We start from the raw sequence: 24,381 nt of genomic DNA on the forward strand, positions 1-24,381 counted from the left end.
AAGTGACAGAAGGTTGTGCTTTAAGACCGATAACATAGAAAAGCACTTAGTTGTAGCTATAAATGAAAAAATATTACATAGTAACAATGCTTAAGTTAACTGTTAATACCATTATTATTATTAATTATTACTAGTACTTCATTGTGGCATTTTATATGTGTCATATAATATAATGTGTTATATAATATAAATTATTTAATACATTGTTTAATATACGCAGTAAACATATTTATTTAATTTACATTTATGTGTAGGCATGTACAAGTATATGCACGATAAGGCACTTGCCTATAGTTATAGGCGGCTGCCTATATCACAATATGTCTGCCTTTTTAAAAAAAAATCCTTGCCTATATAGGCGCCTTTTTCTTCAAATTTTCTTGCCTTTAAAGCCGAGCTTTAGTAATAACGTTAGAAGATTAGAATTATGTCCCATGGAAAATGGGAATACGTTTGAACTTTGTTTCAATATTACTTTTAAGTGAAATATTTTCCGCGGCTTAAGAGTACAAATTCAATTTAATTATAATAATTGCTTTTAAATGACGTCGTGTATTTAAGTTAAAAATTTAATTATATATATAAATTTACTTTGGTTGCGTTCCTCCTAGTCAATGTAGATCATAGTAACAGACATAGTTTGGCGACAACCACAACACTTTTATATGAACATTTTCCAGTCGCTATTTCGGTACAATTTAAGAGGAGCTTTGCTTACTCACCCTGTATATACATATATATATATATATTTTACTTCGGTGTTTTAGCTCGGTGATATATATTTCCGTCTAAGTTTAATCGTCTCCAAAAAGCAAGAAAGGAAAATAGTATAAAGTATTTTTTTTGTTTCATTCACAAATTTATCAATTTTTAAACTAAATATCTGTATGAAAATTACATATAGGTATAACTTTTCCTTCTACTCACACCAGACTTTTCAATCAGTATCTGGTAAATGGTCTACTTTTTTCATTTAATTCTATCTTTTCTTCGTATTAATATTTAAATAATCGCTTTGTATCTATAAAAACGGAATTTCTCATACAAGCTATATTGTTATTGCTATGAAGTAGAACTCGCTGCATGGCGAAGTAGAAAGTCGCGTAAAATTTCGATAGCGGCAAAACAACGGATACTTCCCTCCTACTTAATAACGTATTCGGCTCTGGAAGCCGACAGGAAATGCAGCAAAATATCCAGTTAAATCACTGCTTTATTTTAGCTGAAATTTTTTTTTATGTCAGCCGCCACTGAAAAGGAATTGAGGCAAATAAATAATGTACTTTTATTTTGTAACCACACTAGAAAATCGCTAAGATTGCGAGGCATTTTCCAAGCCCAGTGTAGGTCTGAATACCGAATTAAAATAAGATTTTTAAATCATTAAAGAGATTTATAAAATTTAATGAAAGCATTTACAGCAAACACAGTTGGATAACGTTTCTTGACATAATTGAAAAATTAAATCACAAGGCCAGTGGCTTCGCTCTAATCGATTTATTGTATGTAAATCGTATATTTTTCCTAACCGACAACTGTTTTAAATTTGTTTTCATTGTATTAAATTCCATGAATAAAACCATACCTTTTCCGTCAAAGTTCAAAAAAATTTGCCTTTTAAACATTTTATAAAGCACAGAAATTTCCTTTTGTTTTCGCCATTTCGAGGTAATTCTTAATTCAGTGTAGTGAAGTTATAATTTGCAGTGGGTGAGCAGTTTGCTTTTGTATAGATTTATTGAAGTGTCCAATAATAATATCCACATAGAATATCTACTAGCTTATTAACAAGTAATTGTAATTATATAGTAAAATAATTACAATCCTCACTAATAAGGGCTAACAAGCGGAAATAATCCACATAATAAACAACATGAGAGCAAAACTGAGTATAGAGCAAACCGGTTCAAAGCAATTAAATGAATATGTTTTCGGATTTTAGAATCCAACAGTGTCCTAACGTTTAGAAGTGCAGAATCGAAAAAGTGCACTCCATAAAGAAAATATCTTCTATTATTACTTAATATTTAAGGAACTGTGTATATTACAAAAAATAGATATGCACCTTATTGATTGATTACAAAAATTAAAACTATTATAAAATGTTATTATGGAAAATGTGTTTAAAATAAATTCAATATTACAAGGCTGATTTAATGTTTTTATTTCGTGTATAGCTAAAATCATGCCAGCCCAAGATATGATTCTGGTGAAGGAAGATGTTGTCATTTCGGGTATAGGTGGATATTTTCCAGAGTCGATAAATATTGAACAGTTTCAAAAGAACCTTCTGGACAATAAGGATTTGGTTGGCACGCGTTGGAGGCAAGGTAGACTTTCCAAATCAAGAACTACTTTTATGCTTTATTATTTATTAATTTAACAAAATATTTCTCAATCGCCTTTTATAAATCCACCCACTAATTTTAAGCATTATGTTAAGGTGAAAGAGGAGTAAGCAACAAAGTGGGAACTGTGTCCACTCAATATTTTGATAATGCCTATTTCGGAATCCATCGACAACAATGTACTTTCATGGATCCCATGCAACGTTTGGTGCTGGAACGTACATTCGAAGCCCTTATAGATGCGGGTATGTTAACTGAAATTATTTAGATATCAGGGGTTTTAAATGTACAACCTTATCCAAGATTAAGTCGCAAGCAATTTTCGCAAGCGCCCAAATGGAACTCATACAATTCGTCAATTTAAAAAAATGTTCTTTCGTTCAACTTTGATGCAAGCTTGCTTGAAATTGCATATATCTAACAGTAGCAAATGTAAGGAAAACGATTTTTTTTTGCAACAAACGTGATTACTTTTACCTGATGATGATTCAAGACCGAAATGGGGATATAAAGTAACAGATTGAAACTTTGACTGAAAACCAGGGGATTGTTAACAAAATTGAATAATACAATATTGGACGCTTACAATGTTTGTGACAATTTATTATAAATTTGTGTAACCGAAAAGAAATTATAGTCTCGTAAAATTAAAACTACGAAAAAATCAGTGCGTCTAAATGAAAAGAATTATTTAAATTTTCCGACTTTGCTGGAATTAGCTTTCGAGCAGGTCTGTTTGAGAAAGAAATATGAGCGAATTCGCAAAGTTTCGTTTTTTTGAAGTTTAGTATTTCTGAAGCAAATATTTTTCGGTTGTTTCGAAATTTCATTCCTTTCACAAGGAGAAAGCAATTCCAAAAGTTTTATATTTTGTTTTTATATATTTTAACAATTCGCAGTTTTAAATACATTTCTTGAATTTTCAAATATTTTCTTTAGGTGTGAACCCGACCGAAGTCAAAGGAAAAAGGATTGGAGTGTTTATGGGATCGGCAATAGGTGAAAATGATAATCTGTTTCTGGAGTCCATCGTGTCAGGATTTGGAGTCACTGGACACTCCAGAGCTATGATGCCCAACAGGGTATCATATTGGCTAAATTTGAAAGGTAGGTACGCTTAAATGTTTAAGGTGTTAAATAATTCAAGTCAAAACACTGTTTAAAACAGTTATTGCTCTTTTATCCATTAAATAATATAGGATTAATTATTACGTCAACCTAAAAAGTAAATGAAGGGGATTGAAAGTAGTTGCTAACTAACAATTGAGAAAACCGACGTAGAATCTTTCCGATCCTACCTAAATTTAAACAGGTTTAAGATACGCAAATTTATACGGTATTGGAAATGGGAAAGGTTCCAGTTCGGTTTCCTCAAGTGTAAAAGTTATTAGCACTCAATATATAATTCATTGGAATGGTACCTACTTCAAACTAGAGTTGAAACTAGTGTGCTAAACGGTTATTTTCCCGTAACTGGTTACAATGTTATAGTTCCCCTTTGGTATTAGGTTCCAAAAGTAACATGTAGTAACATGTTTAAATTTTTCATTAAAATTTCGCACTGATGATGATGGTAGAAATAGTGATACAGTTTATTTAAAAAAATTATTCTTAACACTGTTAAACTAAAAATAATATATTCTAAAAACAAAAACAATGCAAGGAACAAGTAACTAAGTAAAGAAGAAAAAACTGATAACAAAATAAAACGGATTAATTAAAATTACGCTTCCAAAGCAATACACCGAATATTCAATAATACAGAGTGTTATGTAAATGAATTTAAAAAAGATCAACTGGTAAAAAGTCTGCTAATTCCTAATGCTGGACGAATTTCATCAAATGATGAAAATTGGTTTTTAAATAAAATATAAAACAATAAGAATATTTAAGATGAAAAAAAGGTAAAGATCTGGCGGCGAAAATAAAGCAAATAGTCAAGCAATAGTAATTGATTAGATTATTCTATTGAATTTAATTAACTATTTGATGATTATTTAGAAACAACCATGCTCGTATCAATCGGCACGATTTTTGAGCTGTTTTAACAAAAAAATTTACAATTTTGCCGAAGCTTTTTCAAATACTACATTCGCTCTCTATTAAACAGCTTTATAAACTGGAAGTTCTATGAGCTTCACGATAAAAAATACAATAGCCTGAAAATCTCTCTAGAATTAATAACCTTCTGATAAAGTCTATTAACACAAAGACATTCGTTTAGACGCTCATCACGATCAGAAAACATCTAATATTTTTTGTTTTTCTAACTAGTTTTGAGATCGAAACAGTTGAACTTTGAGATACACTTACATTTTCAGTTTTGATTGTAAGTTTTTAAAGGTTAAGACATATTTCTAACAGCACCTCATTAGCAAAATAAAATGTTCGAGATGTTCAAACAAAAATTTCTTAATAATTATTCCGATATTTTTATCGATTCCTAATAAAAAATCTAAATCTTACGGCTCTGGTAATAATTTGATCTGATACTAGGAGACGAACATATTTAGCTAAACTGCAGTTGTAAAACCAATCCAATTTTTTAAAAATATTATGGAAAATTAAATTACGGCATTCAGGTAAAGTTACAAACTTGGTAAAATTCGCGGGTTTCTTAAAACTTTGTACTTGTCAGTGTATTTTATTGATTCGGATTTAGCAGATATTTATTATGCGACTAACCAACATAGAAAAAGAATAAATTGTATTGATAGGTTTGAAACCACAAGCAAAACATCAGATAACATTAACTAATTGCAATCCCGAAACGCAAAATTAAGAATTCCATTTGGCCCATTGAACTAGAGGAACAAGCACAAGAGGCTAATATTTAACTACTGAGAATAATTATTTAGTCCATCAACGAACTGCTAACAACGTCAAAAATCTTTCAGTATTTTGGATAATTTTTTAATCTTTATGCCATTGTTAGTTAGGCTTAACTACTTACTTACTTTCTGATACTGTTATTTTAGGTCCTAGTGTAGCGTATGATGCCAACTGGATCAGTGGAATCGAAGTGATTCGTTTAGCTTATGATGCCATTAGAACTGGCCAATGTGAATCAGTTATCGTTGGAACTGCTAATTTAGCCCTAAATGCCGAATTTCAATGGCTATATTCGGACATGGGCCTTTTGTCACCAGACGGAAGCACCAAAGCATTCGATGTCGACGGTAATATAAAATTTAACTAAGCTACATTGAAGCTGAAAACCTTCATTATAAATTAACGAAATTTTAGCCAAAGGCTATACTCGATCGGACGGGGTAGTTGTCCTCTATATTCAGAAGGCTTCTGACGCGAGACGGTCTTATGCAAGCATAGTTAATGTTGAAACATTATTTGACGGTAATCGTGAAGGAAACATACAAAATCTTTCGGTTCCGAACATGGTGGATTTTATCTCAAAGTTCTATGAAAAAATAGATGTAAAGCCGGAAGAAGTTGAATTTGTAGAAACCTATGGATGCGGCCATAAAGTAAGTGATCAGCCAACGGCAATTTATGCAAGTACAAGAGGCAAGTTAACATACGCTTACAGGTCACAGACGAAAAGGAGCTGGATGCTCTGGAAAGAGCATATTGCAAGAAGAGGAACAATCCGCTTTTAATTGGATCAGTGAAGACCAACACTGGACACAGTGAGGCTTCAGCTGCCATGTTTTCCATTGCTAAGGTTCTAATTGCCATGGAACAAGGCATAATTCCAGCAACGATTCAGTTCGAAAATGCGAATCCTAATATCAAAGGACTTTTGAATGGAAATTTGCAGGTTGTTTCCAAAAACAGGTAAATTTCGTTGTTATTAATTGTGGCATTTGTTGATTGATTCATCTTGACTGATACAGACAGTGGAATCCAAAATATGCGGCCGTTAATGCTTTGGGATTAAACTCGTATTATGGACATTTGTTGCTTAAGGCCAATCCACAAAATAAGCGCAGTATATCCGAAGATATTCCCAAATTAGTAGTTGCATCCACGAGGACTGAAGATGGAATCAAGGACATTTTGCAGCAGGTATATATACATGTTTTATGAAGTTGAAACCTTTTTAAAATATTAAATAATTTTTGATAATTGTCTTATTCTTTTAAAATAAATGAACATCTTCTGTATTTAGTTTCTTCGGATCTTTCACAAAGACAGCAAATTCCAACCACAGCGAATGCCGTTAGAATTGAAGACACTAAAAATGTATTCCTCTTTTTTCCAGGTCTTTAACACTACAGGAATAAAAGGTCTAATAATAGATAGGAATATATCTTATGTTCTTGTTTATCCCCCTCCTTCAGCATCAGTAGGTGTTAAAGATTTCTACAGCTCTCTTTGAATGTTTTATAAGCAAATTAATTCCTATTGTTGCTAAATGAAATCATCGGAACAATTTCATTAATGTTACTTTCTATTTTATTTTTGATTGTGAATGAAACAGTAATAGCGTTAGCGTTCATTCTTCACCTTGAGTCCCTTTTAAAGTCATTATTATTACTGAATTTTTATTTTGTTTGTTATTACAATATTTGGCCATTTATTTATATGCTTTTTAAATACCCTACGTCATCATAATTATAATAATTATAATTAAATTAACATTTTCTTTGGCCATTCTAAGAACGCTACAACATCTTTGCTTTTTTTTTTGAGAGGTTGGGAATTTCCATATTCTAACATATTTTTAATACATTTCCAGTTCAAAGATAAAAGTACTGATGTGGAGTTCATCCAACTTTCTCAAGACTTGTTTGCAATGCCGATTTTGGGCCATCTTTATCGCGGATATACATTGGTGGGAGCCGACGAACCGAAACATGAGGTTGAAGTAAGTATGTGTATTTTTTGTTTGAGATCTGTAAATTAAATAATCGTTTTCATCTTGATTCATGAAGCAACCGAATGTTTGTTGAATTTAAGGGTGCGTCATATTGGTATATTTTGTTTTTGTAGATTCCCGACTTTGATCTATTGTGTTTCTTATAAAATTAATTCTACTAATGACACACGACCAGATTTGGACTTTGCAAAGCTTCAATTTATGATCAATAATCGAAAAATGTTGGTAGACTAGATCTAGAGACATAATTTTACTGATGAAAAATATTTATTAAATCGGCAGAAGCGCCTTATGAACACTTAATTTCGATTTTCAATTTAAGATAGGAAATCAATTAAAAATGCTTTTACAAATCACAGATTTTCAACTTATTGTGTTGTTAGAACTATGGCTCTAAAAACAAAATTTTCCTCGTTCAAACTTTGAACAGAAATCTTGGAAATTAAACGAAAAATGCTTTTCAATTCTAACCAAACCTTTTTATATTTACATTATTTATTTTATTATTAGATATTTTGCCTGTAGTTTGAAGTCTCTAAAAATCTTAGAATCGAATATCTTTACCCGTTTTTTTACAATTTAATTATGATTTTTTCTTCCATAAAAAGTAAATTTTCTCATCAAAACCTATAATGAAAACAATCAATAATGAACAACAAAAATCACCTTGTGCGGATCCACGACACAGCCGTGCTTAAAATGTATGCGAAAATTTCAATTAGTAAGTAGAATTGTCTAGTGAGAAATGTTGAGCTTTACAATAAAATATATCTAAAAAAGGAGTATTATAAGAAACTATTATTAGATTCTTATCTTTCCTGGCTCTCAGTCAAAGTGTGAAGTAAAACGAGTATCGTTTATTTCATTACGTTTCGGCGGGACAACAGCGCCATCATCAGATTTAAAATTTACACAAACTACAAACACCAATTCACAATTAAAACATGTTGTATAAAAACTATAATTTATAATGCGTTAAAACATTCACCAGTTCTTGAGGGAAAAAATCCTTCCTTTAGGGAGAGCAAAACATTTGAAAAACTTACCTCATAATTGGTAAACCTTACGTTCTTTTAGGTCTTTGCCTTCTTGAAACCTTAAATTTGTCTGAATTTTCAAGACATTTGACAAGAAACTGTGAAACTAAATTTTTTTGTATATTGTTTATTTCGTTACGTTTCGGCGAGACATCAGCGCCATCATCAGATTTTAAAATTCATTCAAACTACTAACACCAATTTACAATTAAAATATGTTGTACAAACACTATAATTTATAAAGTGTGAAAATATTCATTAGTTCTTGAGGAAAAATAAACTTTCCTTTCGGGAGAGTAAAACATTTGAAAAACTTGCCTCATAATTTGTAAACATTATATTCATTTAGATTTAGATTCCTGTCTATAATAATTCAAAGAAATTGAAGGTTTCAAGACAGCAAAGACCTAAATGAATATAATGTTTACCAATTATGAGGTAAGTTTTTCAAATGGTTTGCTTGTTAGTAGTTTGAATGAATTTTAAAATCTGATGATGGCGCTGATGTCTCGCCGAAACGTAACGAAATGAACAATATACAAAAAAATTTAGTTTCACTGTTTCTTGTCAAATGTCTTGAAAATTCAGAAAAATTTAAGGTTTCAAGAAGGCAAAGACCTAAAAGAACGTAAGGTTTACCAATTATGAGGTAAGTTTTTCAAATGTTTTGCTCTCCCAAAAGGAAGGATTTTTTCCCTCAAGAACTGGTGAATGTTTTAACGCATTATAAATTATAGTTTTTATACAACATGTTTTAATTGTGAATTGGTGTTTGTAGTTTGTGTAAATTTTAAATCTGATGATGGCGCTGTTGTCCCGCCGAAACGTAATGAAATAAACGATACTCGTTTTACTACGTTTTACGGAATAGAAATGTTTGTAATGGGTTATATTCATTATTTCGTTTAAAAAAGTTGTTAGTAGAAGAATTTTGAGAATTTCAAACTTTTTTAACGAACAAAATAACAATAACATACAAATAAAGCTTTGTGAATATTTCAGAACTGCTTGTTTTCTACATTAATATATATTTATCTTGCAGGCTATACTTTACATCTTGGTAATTTAATTATATTTAATATTCCAGTATCACCAAGGAACAAAGCGGCCCATTTGGTTTGTGTTCTCTGGAATGGGATCTCAATGGTGCGGTATGGTAGGTGACTTGATGAAATTTCCTACCTTTGCTGCTGCAATTGATAAATGCCACAATATTCTGCAAACTAAAGGCATCGACTTGAAGCACATTATTTCAACATCAGACAAAACTGTATTTGACAATATTCTGCATTCATTTGTGGGGATCGCTGCCATTCAGGTAAACTCATTTCTCGATAGAAAAACAATTTTTTAAACTCTAACGCACCTTCAGATTGGACTAACTGATATCCTCAAAGCTGTGGGTATAGTACCAGATGGAATTATTGGACACTCAGTAGGAGAACTGGGTTGTGCTTATGCTGATGGATGTGTTACTGCCGAAGAAATGATTTTAGCGGCGTATTCAAGAGGAAGAGCTTCGCTTGAGGCCAAGTTAATTCCTGGAATGATGGCTGCTATTGGTAAGAAAATTTACATTTTTTCTTGCTCAGGAACTATGGAATGTTTGAATTTCGAAGGAGTTGGATACAACACCATCAAGAACAAATTGCCCCCTACTATTGAGGTGGCGTGTCATAACGGCCCAGACAGCGCCACACTTTCCGGCCCTCGCGAAGACATGGAGAAATTCGTTGCAGAACTACAAGCACAAGGAACATTTGCCCGATTGGTGAACGTTTCCAATATCGCATATCACAGCCAGTACATTAAACCGGCTGCGCCCTATGTTCTCAAGTATCTGAAAGAAATTATCCGCACACCAGTTAAAAGATCATCCAAGTGGATTTCTACATCTAATCTGGAAGAGAACTGGAACACCGAGCTGGCCCTACATTCTTCAGCAGAATACCATACGAACAATTTGCTCAGCTCCGTATATTTCGAAGAGGGGTTGAAACATATTCCAAAAGATGCCATTCTGATTGAAATTGCTCCCCATGGTCTGTTGCAAGCCATATTGAAGAGATCAGTGAAATCTGGTTGTACCAACATTCCACTTACTCAAAGAGGTTCGAAGAGTGCTGTCGAATTTTTGTTAACAGCATTAGGAAAGTGAGTATAGATTTAATGTTTTCAATGCAGGTGTCCGACTGGATACACTCACAATCGCATATTAGCATATTAAGTATAAATAAAAAATGGAGGTATTGAAAATATGTCAAAGTCTATTCATTAACTACTAAGAGAATTATTAATTTATTTTTGAATTCCCTATTTCTTTTTCATCATTTTTGGAAATCGCTACAGTTGCATCAGAGTTTTTTATTTTTTGGTTTCAACATATTCTTAAGTTGAAGAACCTGAAAATTGCTTTTCACAGTAAAATAATAAACGTATGATCAGAACAAATTAAACTAAGGTTGTAATGAATCCATGTTTATTTACAATTTTAGAATGTACTTGGCGGGTATGGATCTTTCCATTGCAAACATTTACCCACGCGTACAGTATCCAGTTGGAAGAGGTACCCACTCATTGGCTTCGCTGGTGCATTGGAATCACACTGAAATGTGGAGAACTGGTCTAGAAGACAAGCTTCATTCCTTATTCAGTATTATCGATTTGCAAGTGACGCTTAACAGTGAAGAATTTCGTGAATGCGTTGGCCATCAACTGGATGACGATATTATATTACCCTGCAGTTTTTACTTGGTAAGTGTGATAAATTTCAATTTTCAATTCCAAGTTTCAGCTAAAAATACTAGATTATTATTATTTTTCCAGAATATTGCCTATCAGATGGTTGCAAACATCAGCACTGAACGCAAAGAAATCGTTTTTGAGAATTTGCATTTCAAAAAAACACTCACCATCCCCAAAATTGGTATGTCCGGATAAATTTCTATTAACTCCGTCCCATCAGTGTATTAATATGATAGGGTCTGTTCCACTACATGGAATGGTTCAAAAGGGATCTGGCGAATTTGAAATCTCTTCGAACAAGGATATTATTGTTACCGGAAGGATGACTTTCCCACAAGCAAACGAAAAATTCATGGTAGAGCCAAACAACATAAAAATTGATGGAGATCACGTTAAACTTTTGGGAAGTGATGTTTATAGTGAATTGCAACATCGAGGTCATAAATATTCGGGCTTGTTCAAGTCCATTAAAAGCTTGGTTTTATCTGAAGAAGGTTCTTCTACTTCTATTCAATGGAACAATAAGTGGACAATGTTTTTGGAAGCTATGATCCAGCAACATCTGTTTCAAGTAATTATATTTTCCATTACTTCAATTTATAATTTTTGGTGTTTTTTACTTAAAATTTTAAATATTTGATAGACATATTTATATTATTCGGAAGCAGTGAAGACAAATTGGGTGGTTCTAAATTATGAAACGTGTTTTTACAGGACAGTCCAAGTGGACTACAAATATTTTAAGCGTGCATTTCCTGGGTCAAAACGTTATTAGACACTGATAATTAAAGCTTATCAAAAGAAGATTTTCTACAATAATTTGAAGTAAACACGAACAAAAATAATTTTAACATGGAATAACTTTTTTATAAGCTTTAAAAACATGGACTTACCCTACGATATGGAACATTCATTTTCGTTTATCAGATTTTCAAGTAAGCTGGTTTGAGACCATTCTAGTTTCTTTGAAGAGCTGAAGCAACTCAATCATGATAATTAGAAATTGCAATCTCGTATTTTAACAAACAATGTTTGAAATTTTCATCTTGCTTGCTGCAATGCTCATCTTAAGCTAATACTTTCTGGATTGAACATTTACTTGCTATACATACTTCTTTACTTGGTTTTATAGAAAATAAATTTTTTGCTCTTTGTTAAATTTTGGTGGAGTATTTTGGCAGCCCAAACATTTAAAATTTTGCGAAGTAAATCAAGAGTAAGATTATATCAAGTTTAGCATTTTCTAAATTAAAAATTGATAACATTTTAATATTTTTGGCGGCGCTTTCTAATGCATTTTTGCAGATTATCTAATCTAATCTAATAAGAAATATTCCCTTATATTCACTAACTTAAACTGCAAGCGGTAACGTTGTTTTTCAGTCTAACTGCCAAAATGCTTTTAACTCTTGCATTGTGATTTCATTTTATGGTTTTATTATTCAAGCAACCCTGTCTTTATTCCAACTCTCCACAAAATATGTTTTACAGTAGACTTAAGTATATTAAGAAAATAATAAATTGTTGCAGTGTGGTGAACGGGATCAAGATATATTTGTCCCCAAAACTATCCAGAAGGTTTGCATAGATCAACAGCTTTTACCCAGTGAGAAAATTGATCTGAAGGTAGATTACATCTATGCAACCAAAATACTTTCAACTGAGGGCTTGCAACTCATCGGCATGGAAGCTGTTACTCTCGAAAGAGAAACAAAGAAAATGTACATCGATTCCGTAGAGTATGTGCCCTTAAATAACTCAGAGTACCCTGTAAGTATTCATGCTTCTATCGAGATGGGATCCTGATCCTTTAACGAGAAGTAAACAGTTTTTATTTTTTTTCCTTCGTGTAAAGGGGATTACCGCTAATGTTACTATCAAGGTGTCTCCTAATGTTTTGCCGTCGCGCTTTTACCTTGCAGTCGCTTTCCTCGAACTATGAAATCAGATTTAAGTGATTTATCTTTTCTGCTCCGTCTCTGTATGTCAAATATTTTTGCTCATACTGTTTCCACTTTACATTTTTTCCGTTTCACCTTTCGTACAGGATTTCCATTCTTATTTTCTAATTTTCTAATAGTGACACGCGACTTCTTATTTTTTGGCCTCGGGCTTTCGAATTCTTTTATGGAGGTTGAAGATAGAGTTCTTGTATATTTCTTACTTTGAAATATTTGTGTTTTTTATTGTTATTTTGCTCTGGATACCAGTGGATGATATTTGTAGTATGTTTTTAAATTTTCCTAGATTTTCTGTGTTTCAAATTAAGCTGTTTTGGCCCTTCTTCTATGAATTGAGGCATTTGCGTCGCTATCAACTTGTCCGGATCTCTCAATTGTCGTATTTTCGACAGTGTTTGCTATGCTCCTTATCACCTAGATTTCATTTAATTGGTTAGCTGCATTGCAATAATGAGCAAAATATTTGTTACATATTTTTCGAGAATATAAATCTCAGGAGGTTTTCTTAGCGTTATTGTTTCTTTTCGCAGCCTAAATAGCAATAAATAACTTCAAGTTTTCAGTTATTATTTTTTTTACCTATAGAATTGTAGCAGATGGAGGAAAATCATTTCTACAAGCTGAAGGGGAAATGTGGAGTAAACCTTCTCTCATGCGTTTATTATATTACTTATAATAAGACCCACTATCTGTCTCCTAGCAGCTTCTAACATAATCAGTTCATACAATTTTCTCCCATTCCATACTGCGGCTTCCCTTGCTATAATGCATTCTTCTTTTTGGAGTTGTGAAGACCCCTGGATGAGGAACTGATTTATAGGTTTTGTCTTCAACGGGGAATATTTCAAGTGCTTTCTCATCCTCACTAGTTTTCTTGTGGTATCGTTACTGATTTCAAATTAAGCGTTTTTTGTTGTCCGATAATTAAAACATGGAAGCAATTTTTTCGCGGCTTAAGCGGACAAATAATTTTTGGAATAAGAAAAAATCCCATTCATATTACTGATTTCAACATCTTCTGATCAGCGAATTAATTGCTAATATTTAATTTTCACGTTGTAGTTATTACAATTAATCATATTCATGCGAGTTCATAAGCGATCGATTTGTGTACTTTGCGATTTTTCAGAGGATGGAAACGGGTATTTGCATGGCACTGGAGCTGATGTTGGCGAACTTTTCCGATCAGTACATTTCGAATGTTATGATTACGGAACTTGCAAGCACAAACCCTCTTTTGCAATATATTAATTCGGCATTGAATCAATACACCAAACTAAATGTAAGTGTTTGTCAATGATACAATGCAGTATTTAAAAACTCGAACTTTGCAGCCCAATATTGTGACTGTAAGTGATGCTAGGCAAGTAGTCGTTCAGACAGCGTATCCCTTATTAATAATCAACAACGGACCAATTAGTGCGGAATTGGCTAAAATTGTCTCTTCCTCTCATGCATTCTTGTTGGCAAAGATGGATAAAAATATTTTATCTCACCCAGATGTTATTGAAGTTGCTAACTTTACCCATCAGGGGCAACAATATTCGATTTTAAGAAAGGTGTTATTTAATAACAATTTACTTGTATCCTCTAACTAAACTGATGTGAATTTTAGGCCATAGAACCTGAAGTAATCATTGTCAATGTGAAAGGGGATGTTTTGAGTTTAAACGACCTAAAGCGTTCTTCTGTTCCCTGGGTAACAGAGCTTTTCAAAGCGGTGGAAAATGTTTCATCCCCAAATAAAAGAGTGTTTCTCTCAACATCCTTAATTCCTTTAGAGGGATTTAACAATTTCTTGCAGGAGCTAAAATCACACAACAATATGGACAAAGTAAGAGTCCTGGTGAATTTGGACAAAAATGCAAATGTGGACTTGAAGGCCCTTTACTCCAAAGATTTAATTTTGTCTATTGTGAAGGACGGAGCCATGAACGCATATCTTTCGATTCCAGTGACATTTAAAGAAAACATTTTTAACGATTCAACGGCAAACAACGTTGTTAACAATAAGACCATCAGTTATTTAGGGCTCAATTTGAGGGACGAGACCATTAATACAGGAACTGAAAAACCACAGGAATTAGGTATGGACAATAAACTTGTTATTTTAAAAGCTTCCTTTTCTAAAAAGAAATTCTTGAGTTCTCAGTGGACTAAAAACGCAAATACCGATTATATATTATAATAATCGATTATATTTGTACTGTCGTAACATAACATATTTTAAATCGTAGCATAAAGTGTTTCTAATACCAATGTGAAAAACTTAAATGCAAACGTACAGACTTATTACTTTTCATCGTGACATAGGTAGGTACTAGGTATTTTTAAAGCAAAGAGATCAATTAACTTTTGGAAGATTTTTTGGCGAAAATGCAAAAATACGCATTTTCGTTCTATAAATGATAATATATCCGTAAGGTAAGGTTTTTTAAAGTAAATTGATATATTTTCATTCAGGTTCTATTCCAATTTTTCAACTAAATATTCTGGCAATGATTTGCTTATTTGATTTCCGAAGTCTTATTAAAATTGTCAGAAGTTTATTTCCTTGTTATTCGTTAATGCTTAATATATTATAATTATAATTATAACCATTTCTCAATTCACCCGTAAAGGTGCATTTTTGAGCTATCTTTTATAAGGCAAACTAGGGTTATTTTCGCAGCAGAATACGTGGTTAAAACAATGCCCTTTGGTCATGAAACTCCTTGTATTTGCCAAATAAACAGTCTAACTTTTGCAAAAACTTAAATAACGAAATGGAAATTATGGATATCTAATCAAGCAACTTATAAAGCAGAAAAATATCCGGTGCAGATTATTCAAGTAATATTTTAAACTTGAATTCAAAATTATTATAATTAAATGTTTTTAAATCTCCTGTCAAAGGAAATATATTGTTGTTTCCTAAATAAACAATGATACATTTTAGATGCATTTCGCAACGTATGTCTATGTCTTTAAAAGAAATATAATCAAATTTATGGTAAAAACGTTTTAATATTTAGTTTGTTTTAATAAAATATGTTTTCTAAAATTTATTAGAAGCTAGAATTTGTATTTGAAGGCACAGAATATAAAAAAATATTTTAAAATTGCGTTTTTAATTAATTGAAAACTGTGAGATTTCGGAAAGGGAATATATTTCAAAAATTAATAAATTTAATATATTTTTATCATTTATCTAAAATACATATTAGAAAACAATTCAAAATTTTTAGTAACCTCTTTCTTTACTATATATTATTTTCGATTTATATTGTATTTTAGATCGTATCATTGCATTGTAATGTCGACCGTAACAATGAAGAATTCTAAATTTTAAAGTGGATGGATTTATGTCAAATCAAATCAAAATATGCTTTATTGCCACAGAAAAAATTATGAATTTTAAGGAAAAAGGGAGTTTTTAATTTATTGAATGACGACTTTCTTTGTTCATTTGTTATTGTTGCTATCTGAAAGAGGAATTTTTGCAATTCTCATTTTACTCGTGTAGGTAACATCGATTATTCGGGTACTCTAAACAATGGTTCTGGAATCATGGGCCTAGCTACTTTAGACAAAGATACTTGCACTTTGGTACCGGATCCAATTCTGAACTGGCCTATTCCGCAAAACTGGAGCTTGGAGGACGCTGCAACTGTGCCCTATGCATTTTCTGCTGTAAGAAGAATGGCTGAGAAGCAATGTCTAGTATTAAAATATAAAATTTCCAGGCTTTTCACGCTTTGTGTATCAAAGGAGAATTGAAATCCGGAAATACTGTGCTGATCCATGCTGCGTGTTCACCGATTGGCATGGCTGCTATTGCAATAGCTCATCAATATGCATGCACTATTTATGCAACTGTATCTACAGATCAACAACGAGAGTACATTAAAAAGAAATTTAGAACTGTTCGTACCATAAAAGTATCATTTATCCCTAGGAATCTTGTAATAAGAACCAAATTTTTAGCTATCTGATCGGCAACTCTTTAGTTCCGACAATCAGACTTTTGAGCCACACCTGCTGATGGCTACTGGAGGCCGAGGAGCAGATATAATTCTCAATTGCGTTTCGGGAAGTTTATTGCAAGCCTCACTAGCGTGCATTGCGGATTTCGGCAAATTTTTGCAAATAGGTAATTCCAAAAAAAGGAAATTATTTCCTGCAGACAAACGATTTGTTTATGTTTCAGGAAAATATGACTTGGAAGAAAACAACAGCATAGGTATGTTTCCCTTCTTGCGCAACGTTTCGTTTTACGCAGTTGACTTGAACATTGCGGCTCAAGAAGATGAAGTTAAGGAAAATATTAAGAAACTAATCGAAGGTGCAATTGAAAATCGTGTGGTCACACCGATTTGGCGAATCGTCTATAATAATCAAGACGTGGGAACAATATTGAAGTACGTAGCAGGAAATTTCCTTGTATTTTGTTGATTATTGTTGTTGAAATCCGTAGAAGTAGTTGATGAATTTGTATTATTATAATCTTTTTCGGCAGGTTTATTAATAAAAAACATTATGCAATTTCAGCAATATCAAGAAAGCCAGTAATATAGGAAAAGCCCTTTTAAACCTAGAAAACAATGTTCCTCTTAGCAAGCTGAATGTTAAAAGACCGAATCAGTTTATTTGCCACACCAAGAGCTCATACTGGATATATGGTAAGGCCGAATTAATTACATATTTAATGAAATGTGTTTATTAAGCAAATAATGAGCTTTCTTGCATTACTAGCAAGACCAGTTGATTCAAATGATTACTTTAATACGTAATAGAGTCCAATCCGAAACGAAAGTCTCAACGGCACTTCGTCCAAGAAGTGGCATGTCAATCGTGAAAAGTTCTTTTAAATGGTGGGCAGAATAAATTTTATATTTATTCTAAAGGGCTCGAAAAGCTTTCGGTACTATTTTGAACGAACTGGTCAACGAGTTCAGTTAAACGATCTTAAAATGAAAAAACTGCACAGGGGAACCATTTTCAAAATCATATTTAACTTGAGCCTGAAATAGGAAACTTTCAAGTTTGCGTCAAATATGATAAAATATACAGCATCCTACTTAAAAATATACTGAAAACATTCGCTTGCTTAAAGTCGTAAAGCATTGTATTCCACGTAAAATAATGCTTTGGAAAAAGTGCAGAATTCTGCAAGAGACGCTGTCTGTATCTCTGAAACTGTTAGATATATTGATACTGTGAAATACATTTTTAGTCATCATTTTTGTCATAAATGGAGACTCAAACACCCATATCAGATTTCTTTATCTGCTACACAAATAGAACGTGAAAAGGAATATGTCAGATTTGGCTCACCCTCTACATTTCTGTTCTAGCTTAGCTTAATATGATTCTTTAACTTTGCTTATAAAATACGGAAACGTTATTTTCTTTTCACTGTTTCATTACGTTTCAAGCAGAGGATATGTGAAGAATTTAAATAGGGTTTGTGCAATTACAGAAACAACTTACCTTACTTACTTACCACGGATTCACAAAACAATTCTAACACTTTTGCTCGGGCAAAGTTTTGCATTTTCCTGCTATAAAATTTTCTTAGGAACACACTAACCCCGTAATTTAGATTGTGCTGATTTTGTTTACTTTTAATCGCAGTGTTTTACTGTTAATGGAAACTTATTATGCTCAGACTCTTTTAAATTGCTATCTGTGTAACCAGGCTAGCAAATTTCATTTAAATTGGTTCATTGTAGTTTGGTGCTTTTTGCATACTCTCAAAGTTATCTTGTACAGAAAGTAGAGAAACATAATGCGTTTTATTGATTTCGCATTATAATATGCATATCTTATAGATCGTTCTGCAGATGTGCTATTTTTCAGTTATCCTTTTGACTCAAACATATACAGTGTTCTTGCTTAAGTTAGCATGGTCATGGGCAACTTATCATCAATTTTACGAAAAAAGTTATGTTATATCTTCTGAAGCTTAAAATTGAATCGGCAGATATTACCTTTTTGCTTTACGAATGGTGTTTATCATAAATTATGGAGTTTACGCAAGAGTAAAGTACATCAGCTTTTAATAATATGAAAAATGGCTTATAATAAAAGTTGACCAGAACTAAAAACTACATTCGAACATGCAATAACATCCTGCTTCTTAATTTTTTTCTTATTTTATCTACAACTTTAATGCAAATGTACTTAAGTGTAGTTACGTGAACTCTTTGACTGCGAACTGTTATTTACTCTTTTGAGAGAACGAATTCCAAGATTTTCTTGAAAAAGCTTCCTTCCTTGAACTTCAAGAAATATGGTTCCAACAGAACAATGTTCTATGTCACAGTAGGGTAGATGTAAGGCAAAAATTTGAAAATCGTTATAACGGAAGAGTTATACATCGGTATTCAAAAATGCTTCGGCCCCCTCGGTATACAGATTTGATGCCACTCGATTTTTTCTCGCGGAGTTAACTTAAGGCAAAAGCTGCATCTTTAAACACCATACACAGGTGTTGCTTATTTGGAAAGAATCATTACAGAATCGGTTCAAAGTACCTACTCCGGTTATGGTTAGAAGAATATTGAAAAACTTTTCTACTAGAACAATTTCCTGTATTGACAGAGAAGGCGAATATGTTGAGGCATTAGCGAAGTGGGCGAGCTAATAATATTCGTTAACATTATTACAACTGAATTAATTATTATGTTAATTAATTATTAACATGTTACAAGACAGACATTACATAATTGAAATATCATCAAGAGTTAAATAAAAAAAACAGACTACCGTTTATTATTGACTTTTTTTTTGTGGAAGGAAATACCAAATAGAAAAGATAAATGATTGATATCGGTAGTAAAGTTTACAAAAAAATAGGTAGCAGACTGTAATTGTATATTTGAATATAATTCTTTAGTTTAGATCAACTTTTTTTAATAACAATTTTCAATAATATGTATTAATATATTCATAACAATGTCAAAAATAAAAGTACTTTACTTCTATGCACCAACTTGTGTTGATAAAGGGCGGGAGGCCGGGACCGATTGCCGCAAAATATCCGTTTTATTCAAAGCTTATTAAAAAAACTTCTTCGTTATTTAGAATTTTAGTGATTTTTCTCGCCGTACTGTGGGGAAAATTTTCGTAATGCCGGTGGTAATTTGTCGCGAATAAACTGAATCTGATTATTTTGTCTTAACTAATTCTAATTCTTAAACAAAAAAGAATCACAGTTTAGTACGATTCCTGTTTGTGCAACTTTTATGAGCTCAGAATTTGCACATGACGCATTGCAACCAGCCTGTAATTGAGGAACTGTGAGGTGTATGACACACGACACACATTGTTTCTTCATCAGTGAGATATTCACCATCTTTGAGGATGAGTTTTTGAGCTTTCCCAAGCCAAGCAAGTTTCTACGTCAGGAGGTAAAGCAATTGGTGTTTTTTTATAGCCGAACACGATTTGTGTTTGTCCGAGTGCAAGCTCCGAGTCAGTGACTTTTTTGCAAACGTTTTCTAGGACTTTGCAATAAACATCAAATTCTTCTGCCGATTTTGTTATAGAAAGTTGAAATTCTCTCAATTAAACTGCCCTTGCAGCTGCCACCATAGTGTGTGGATCGGAGGGGGCACGATCCGATTTTCTTCTATATAATATATTATTTTTATGTTATATATATATTTCTGCTATATAAATGGCAAGGTGTATTTAAAGTCTGCGGACAAATTGTTGCATCGGGGAAAGATATCGCGTTGAGATAACTTGCCCCGCAAATAATGCGACAAGTAGCTCCAACCAGGTAGTTCTAATAGGAAAACCAGGAAATTAGAACACGCAGCACTTTTATAAAGAAACTTTTTCTCGAAAAATTAATAGAAAAAAAGTTTTCCATATGTTGCCATCTAAAGAAGAAGCACTATATAAAACGAGTTTCAACCATTTTTACTTAATTCCAGGTGGAACTATTGAACAATGGGCTGATATTACTGAATGGTTAGTTCTAAGAGGAGCCAAGAAAGTTGTAGTTTCCGCCGATTGCAAAGCACAGTCAAACTGCATTAATAGACGATTATCGTTGCTACAGACCTATTTCAACTGTGACATCATTTTTGCTCCAAATAAAGCTCATACTAAGGAAGGAGCAGGCGAACTTTTGTCAGAAGTACGTTTCTTGGGTCCCATACACGCTGTGTTCGTACTGCCTCAGATCAAAACTAGTTCGGTTTCCAAAGTCAGCGACATAAAGACCGTGCAGTACATTGACAACGCTTTAAGACTGACTGCTCCAAAGGCGCTGTTTGTCAACTTTATTAACACTGCTTCTGGTGTTTGCCAATTGCGAAGTGATTCGGGATACCCAACGTTTAATATCCAGTGGCTGAAGGAGTTGGAGTTTGGAGACGTCCTATCTGGATTGGACAATATTCTTTCGCTCCGAGTAAAGAATATTCTGATTAACAATGATAAAGTGAGTGAATCCAAGCAGGAAAGTACTCAGGCGCTGTTTAAAAGTAAGTAAAAAAATGTGGGTTGCTCTACAGGGTGCTCCTCAACTAACGTATTTTCTAAACATCAAATATGTACTTAGTTCAAGTCGTCTCACCCAGATCTTGCACCGTTTCCGAGATATTTTACTTTCAAACCTCTAGTGATTTTTTCAACTAACTGAAATTCGATTCCTAATATGTATTGTAAATTAATATTATAAATTTAAATTAGTTAAAATATAAATATTTTAACTTTTAGTAATAAATTGAATTAATTTAAAATGCCCTGACATAAATTAATCTCATAATAAGAATTAAGTTCAGTTTCTTCACCGATATCGAATAATTGCAAGATGGTTGATTTTCTTGGGAATTTGGCCTGGTCAGTGGTGAAGAGAAAAAAGAAAGTCAGTGGTGAAAGGAAGAAAGAAAGTATTTTAGCTACCAAGCTTTCGGCAATTTATTTTCGCCTTCCTCAGGGTGCTAATGGTTTGTCCATAAGAATGCTGGGAATCCTCCAGAATATTCTATCATTTTTTGTACAGCTTGATGAAATATTTAATCTTTCAGTCACATTGTTTGGTTTCAATTTATTTGTCTTGGATTAATGTGTAAATAATACTATACAAAAACATGTTGATCGTGAATAAATGTTTTGTGTCATCGAAGACAAATAAATTAAAACCAAACAATGTGACTGAAAGAATAAATATTTCATCAAGCTGTACAAAAAATGATATTCTGGAGGATTCCCTGCCTCCTTATGGACAAACAATTAGCACCCTGAGGAAGGCGACAATAAATTGCCGTTATAAATTAATAGTCCGTTGAAAGACCCATTATGTTGAGGTTTTTTTAGTTTTTTTTTTCTTGAATGTGCTACTTCAAACGCAATTTAAAATTTATGTTCACAAAAATGATTAGATGCCATGAACGCATACAATTTTCAGAACTTGCTCAAATGCTTCCCAGTTCAGCAAAGGAACTAAGTGCTCAAGTGAAAGAAGCTCCAGAGGAACCAGAAATAATTCAATTGGTCACTGAAGGTCCTCAAGAACTTCGCGAATTGATTCCACTATTTATCATTCCCGGTCTAAGCACCGAAAATGAAATAGAAGAACTAGCTAGGTTCCTGTTGTTGCCCACCTTCTGTGCGGTTTTGCCAAGTACTCCCATGAGCATCAAGGAACTAGCTGAGAACTACGCAGCCGTAAGTATAAGACTAATGTGATTTTGATTTTTTCATAAAAATATATATTTTTTAGCAAATTCGTTCGATTTGGCCCGAGGGTCCGTTTAATTTGGTAGGAATCTCTTGGGGAGGTGTTCTTGCCACGGAGATAGCCAACATTTTGAATAAGCATTCAAAGGTGTACCTGTACTTTATAGATAGTGCACCTTCAACTTTACAATCAGCCATCCATCACTTGGGCGAACGGACTGAGATGGAGGTTAATCTGTTGACTAGAATCTTCGTTAACAATGATGCACAGGTATGCAATTAACTGAGTTGAGCATGACTTGGTATATTTGGAGCTGTTAGTTTTCTCATCTCAAGTGTTTTTCAGTTCCTCAAAAAGTTGCAGTCTGCTAAGGATTGGAACGCAAGAATCGCATGCGTTTTGAGCTCCTATGAAGCCGATGTAGAGGATAAAAAAGCTTTGGAAGTGGGTTTGTTGCTACTTCGTAATAGACTACAGGATGTGATGCTGTTCCGACCGGATGGTGAATTGATTAGTGGCACCAGTCACTTAATTCGACCGAGCGATTGTAGTCAGTACGATAATTGTGACTTAACCCTGGTGAGTAGATTAGCTCAAGGAAGCTGTGTACCTTTTTCTTTCTGCGCACTCGCTTAGTCCCTATTGGTATATTTTCACAATTCTGGCATATAAAAGAGAATATCAATGATCAGAAGGCTCACGTAGTTAATGGATCGTAAATGTTAAGCATCTTGTAAAATAAAACAAGATACGAGTAACTGCTATCTTACACCATTCACCAGTTGAATTATTTTAAGTAAGAATGGGTTCCCCAAAACCACAGGTTTTACTTGTGAATTTGCTATCTCGTGATTTTTTCTCATGAATTTTTGGCATGAGCTAGTTTCTAAACTCATGCAGCGTATATGTTTCCTAAAATTTATTTCATTAATATATTGATATACAAGGAATACCTAGATTTGTACCTAATTGCTGATTATGTTTTAGTATCTGAAGCAAATTCCGTTGATTCGTCTGGTCAATGGGGATCACCGCACTATCATCAAAAACAAAGACACAGCGGAATATATCAACGAAACTTTCCAGTTAATTTAATTTATTTTATGGGTTTTGTCAATGTAACGGAATAAACTGTTATGGGTTTTGCCTATTGATGCAATTTTATTACTATGAATTCCATTTTTTTTGTTTGGAGCTTGCCGGAGCAGAAACTGATAGATTCACCTTATCGCTTCTTTTTCATCTATATTTTTTAATCTCCTTAAACAAATACCACCAGCTACTGTAGGGATATTAAGCTAACTATTGATTTTTCTGATACGCTAAAACAACTTTTGGATATTTTGTTTTATAATAGTACAATATGCATTTAAAGCAAGTATACAAGTTTGTAGTTGTATAACAATCAATAGCTCATTAATTCATTTTTTAGCTCGAGCTGAGTTCTTTTTTATAAGAAAAAGTTGAGAAAATAAAGATAAGTTCTTAGAATTGATCACGCCATTAGGTTGCAGTAGTTCTACCCTTTCATTTAGTATTCCCCATTCGAAAAATGAGGCTAATTGTATGAGAGGATACAAGTTTGTTCTGAAAACCTAGTGGGGGGAACATATTCTGTAATAAAGCCAATAAATTGTCACAATGAAATAGAAATTGCGGATTCTGTGAGGTCAGATTCAACTGTGTTGTGTTATCTAAAATTATATTTCAACCTCCTATTGGTTCTATTTGCAAAAATTTAGATTTGTTTGTATCTCTTTTTGCATTTATT

The 24,381-nt window shown here is 32.9% G+C and overlaps 1 protein-coding gene across 1 annotated transcript; it reads left to right on the top strand.

The window, feature by feature from the left end:
- Window positions 1-1,632: 1,632 nt before the first annotated feature.
- On the top strand, window positions 1,633-23,760 carry LOC109533737 (fatty acid synthase). The gene is made up of 29 exons (XM_048663953.1): window positions 1,633-1,710; window positions 2,178-2,330; window positions 2,444-2,593; window positions 3,288-3,455; window positions 5,327-5,527; window positions 5,595-5,833; window positions 5,896-6,143; window positions 6,203-6,374; window positions 7,048-7,176; window positions 9,313-9,543; window positions 9,598-9,787; window positions 9,845-10,379; window positions 10,721-10,979; window positions 11,052-11,151; window positions 11,207-11,541; window positions 12,501-12,740; window positions 14,061-14,213; window positions 14,266-14,490; window positions 14,547-15,018; window positions 16,437-16,603; window positions 16,657-16,836; window positions 16,898-17,063; window positions 17,121-17,331; window positions 17,462-17,592; window positions 20,857-21,411; window positions 22,338-22,597; window positions 22,653-22,880; window positions 22,956-23,189; window positions 23,598-23,760. Exons 2-29 carry the CDS (start codon window positions 2,186-2,188, stop codon window positions 23,703-23,705), a joined length of 6,432 nt encoding a protein of 2,143 aa, XP_048519910.1. The 5' UTR covers window positions 1,633-1,710; window positions 2,178-2,185; the 3' UTR covers window positions 23,706-23,760.
- The last annotated feature ends 621 nt before the right edge of the window (window positions 23,761-24,381 follow it).

The sequence above is a fragment of the Dendroctonus ponderosae genome, unplaced genomic scaffold, assembly GCF_020466585.1.
Source record: "Dendroctonus ponderosae isolate FM_Combo_2020 unplaced genomic scaffold, Dpon_F_20191213v2 Dpon_F_20191213_1, whole genome shotgun sequence".
NCBI classification, from domain to species: Eukaryota; Metazoa; Arthropoda; class Insecta; order Coleoptera; family Curculionidae; genus Dendroctonus; species Dendroctonus ponderosae.

Bases quoted from the DNA above. Each gene is read 5' to 3' on its own strand.
- LOC109533737 (XM_048663953.1), top strand. From the start codon at position 2,186: ATGCCAGCCCAAGATATGATTCTGGTGAAGGAAGATGTTGTCATTTCG. The intron at 15,019-16,436 runs GTATGGACAATA...TTACTCGTGTAG, and splicing joins TGAAAAACCACAGGAATTAG to GTAACATCGATTATTCGGGT. The intron at 22,598-22,652 runs GTAAGTATAAGA...TATATTTTTTAG, and splicing joins TAGCTGAGAACTACGCAGCC to CAAATTCGTTCGATTTGGCC.